The sequence below is a fragment of the Habropoda laboriosa genome, unplaced genomic scaffold (genome assembly GCF_001263275.1).
Source record: "Habropoda laboriosa isolate 0110345459 unplaced genomic scaffold, ASM126327v1 scaffold84, whole genome shotgun sequence".
NCBI lineage: Eukaryota > Metazoa > Arthropoda > Insecta > Hymenoptera > Apidae > Habropoda > Habropoda laboriosa.
This window is the reverse complement of record NW_017100202.1, coordinates 734,005-736,786: the sequence shown is the minus strand read 5'-3', so window position 1 is coordinate 736,786 and position 2,782 is coordinate 734,005. Positions and strand designations below refer to the sequence as shown.

Sequence of the window (2,782 nt, the reverse complement as noted above, 5' to 3'; positions counted from 1 at the left end):
CGGACGCGGCACTGACAATAGTAGCTTTATCAACCAAGTCACTTTCCTCCGTACGATCCGGGGACACCATCTCCTTGCTCGTCCGATCGCGTGCACAACCGACGACGATGCCGACGCCCGCACTGGCCACGACGCACTGTGGTCGCGCTACCACGAGTACCATCGTCGTAGTCTCATCGTCGTCGCCGTGTCTCTCTGCGCTTGACACACCAGGTGGGGAATTAAAACAGCCAGGGGTGAGAGAAACCAAGGCGGGACGGGTTCCGTTCCAATCCAGTCCGGCTCAGTCCGGGACTAACGGTGACTTTCGAAGAAGGCGGTGGTCGTCCCCCGATCGACTGCACGACACCGATGCTCGATGGCAGGAGACGCCCCAACGCGGGGCACCTAGTTCGACGTATGCCGAGCAACGGCTCACCCCGCGATCCGTCTGCGCTCGGCCCGACTCGCGCAGTACCGTAACCACCACGGGTGCTCACCTACCCCAGGATCCCCACGACACCCCCCTGCACTCTCTATTCCCCTCCACGTTGCCAATTCTCTCCCTTACTCTCTATCCTCTGTTCCCTCTGTCCAACTTCCTACTCTACTGCCCTTTCGTATCACCTCCCTCTTCTTTTTCTTCTCCTCCTCCTCTTCATCCCTCTTTCTTCTCTATCTCTCTTTGTATGCTAGCCTCGAACGGCCACTTAACCGCGAAATTTTGAAGAACGCCTTATTTCTCGTACGTGTTCCCTTTCTCTCTCTCTCTCTCTGTCGATCAAAGATCGTTTCGTCATCTGTTTTCTAACTATCTTCGTTAGAGGTTCGATCGCGGTCTGAGCATAGACTAGGTTGTTCTACTAGACCCACATGAAACGTATACTCGTAAATCTGATCGCGTACCCTTTTTCGAAGTTTCGCGGACCGATATATGGGGTAATCGATCTTTCTCCTCTATCTCTCTTTTTTTCACCGTATCTCTTTCTATATACCGTTCCTCCGTGCGCAATGTCTACGAATTTCATTCTGCCTATTTGACGCGCGTCGCTGTGCCGTAGAGGAGACCCTCGTTTGAACGATCTTTCATTGATTGAACCGCGACTACCCCGATGGCAAAAGTGAAGAGAGAAAGGGGAAAGAAGATGGTATTAGCGAGTTGCATGCGGGCCAGCCAGGCGAGAAAGGTGTAGGCGATAGGTGGACCCCGGGTAGTGGGAGTAAACGTATGGAATTGTTTTAGTCGCGGGCACCAAGAGCCCTTTGGGGTGACCTGAAGCCGTCGGGCACTCAGCGGCAAAGCGGGGGGTTAAGGAAGCCCTTGAAATCAATAGCCAGTCGCTACTGCCGCCGCCACCCTGATCAGGCTGCTCTGCGCTGTATCCGACGCTCCACTCTCTGCCATCCACCACCACCACCACCACCACCACCACCCTCTACCCCGATCCTGATTTATCTGCACGTTCTAGCCCGCTACCAAGTCCTATCCGGCTGTTAGTCCACAGTCGAACGTCTCGCTACCAGTATCGTTCGACGAGCCCGATCAAACGGAGCCACGTGTCCGCTGAAAGAATTCTCCCGGTTTCTCTCTATATATCCGGTTAACACACACGAAATTTTTAATGTCCCCTTTCTCATCATAGGCCCCGAAATCATCACGAAAATCGGTGCCACCTACATCGCGTTGAAAAGATGTGAACACGACACCGTGTATCGTTGTTCCGTTCTCCACGACGGTGTTTCCTTTCTACGAACGAATGCGGAAAAATGTACACGAAATAATTAGATAACGATCGACGACGATGATGATATACGCGGACGTTGAGGATAATTTTGCACACTCAAGAAGAAGGAATGATCGTTGTCGTTTTGTTTTCTCCATGCAGATATCACGTATACGCGTGTAAAAATGGTGTTCCTGCTTTATGCCGAGGTTGTGAATCATTATGACATGCAGTTTCTCCTCGTTCGATACACTTCTTCATCGGACGAATATGATCCGTGGTAGACCCGAAAAGTTCGCCGCGAATTCGTCAGATTTCGAGTATCTTTGTACCCCTTCACCTTCTTCCCTTCCTCTCGTCGTCTCACCCCATCCCTCCCTCCCCCCCTTCGTCACCTGAACCCCTCACCGCCGTTTGCCTCTTTCTTTTTCCGTTCGATGGACGACGGCGCAGGGAGAAAGTATGCGAGTGCATGTGCACCGCCGGCGCAGCGGGGGGGGTAGTCTGATTATAAGTTGACCTACTCTACTTTGGTTGGTGTATCTATTTTTCGGGAATGAAGGGTTTAAAATTCATCTATAAAATTATCTCGCTCGCGGTGTGCTCGATCGATTCGCGGATACCTATATTTACGCCGGTCTAATATTACGCGAGATATCGAGTTAACCTTCAACCCGTTAATTGATTGGCGGCGATATGTTCATATACACAAAGTAACATGCATTACTTGAACTTGTCTGTTCAGCGTAATTTTTTATTTAACATATATAGTAAGAAAATCGAATGCTACACTCGTTTGGAACAATTGTTTCGTAATACGTCCGCTAATGTCATTTCGATATACATATATAGTATATTTCATTTAATTAAGACCGTCCTTATGAGTTCAGTCGTATCTCTTCTTTCTTTATTCTTCTTTTCTTTCTTTTTTTATTATTATTTACACGATAGCAATCTGGTTCGTTTCGTTTATCTGAATCGTAATTATTGACATTATAATTCTACGTATCGTTATTACATGTTCTTCTTCGTCTTTTTTTTTTCTTTTTTTTTTGGTTTTTCTTTTCGTAACAGTTATA

General features: G+C 48.6%; 1 protein-coding gene across 1 annotated transcript in view; it reads right to left on the bottom strand.

The window, feature by feature from the left end:
- LOC108570423 overlaps positions 1–492 on the bottom strand; it is a 798-nt gene extending 306 nt beyond the window's left edge. The window contains exon 1 of the mRNA XM_017932284.1: positions 6–492. Coding sequence (XP_017787773.1) covers positions 6–163 — 158 coding nt within the window. The 5' untranslated portion in view covers positions 164–492. The remainder of the gene's footprint in view (positions 1–5) is intronic.
- Positions 493–2,782: the final 2,290 nt, after the last annotated feature.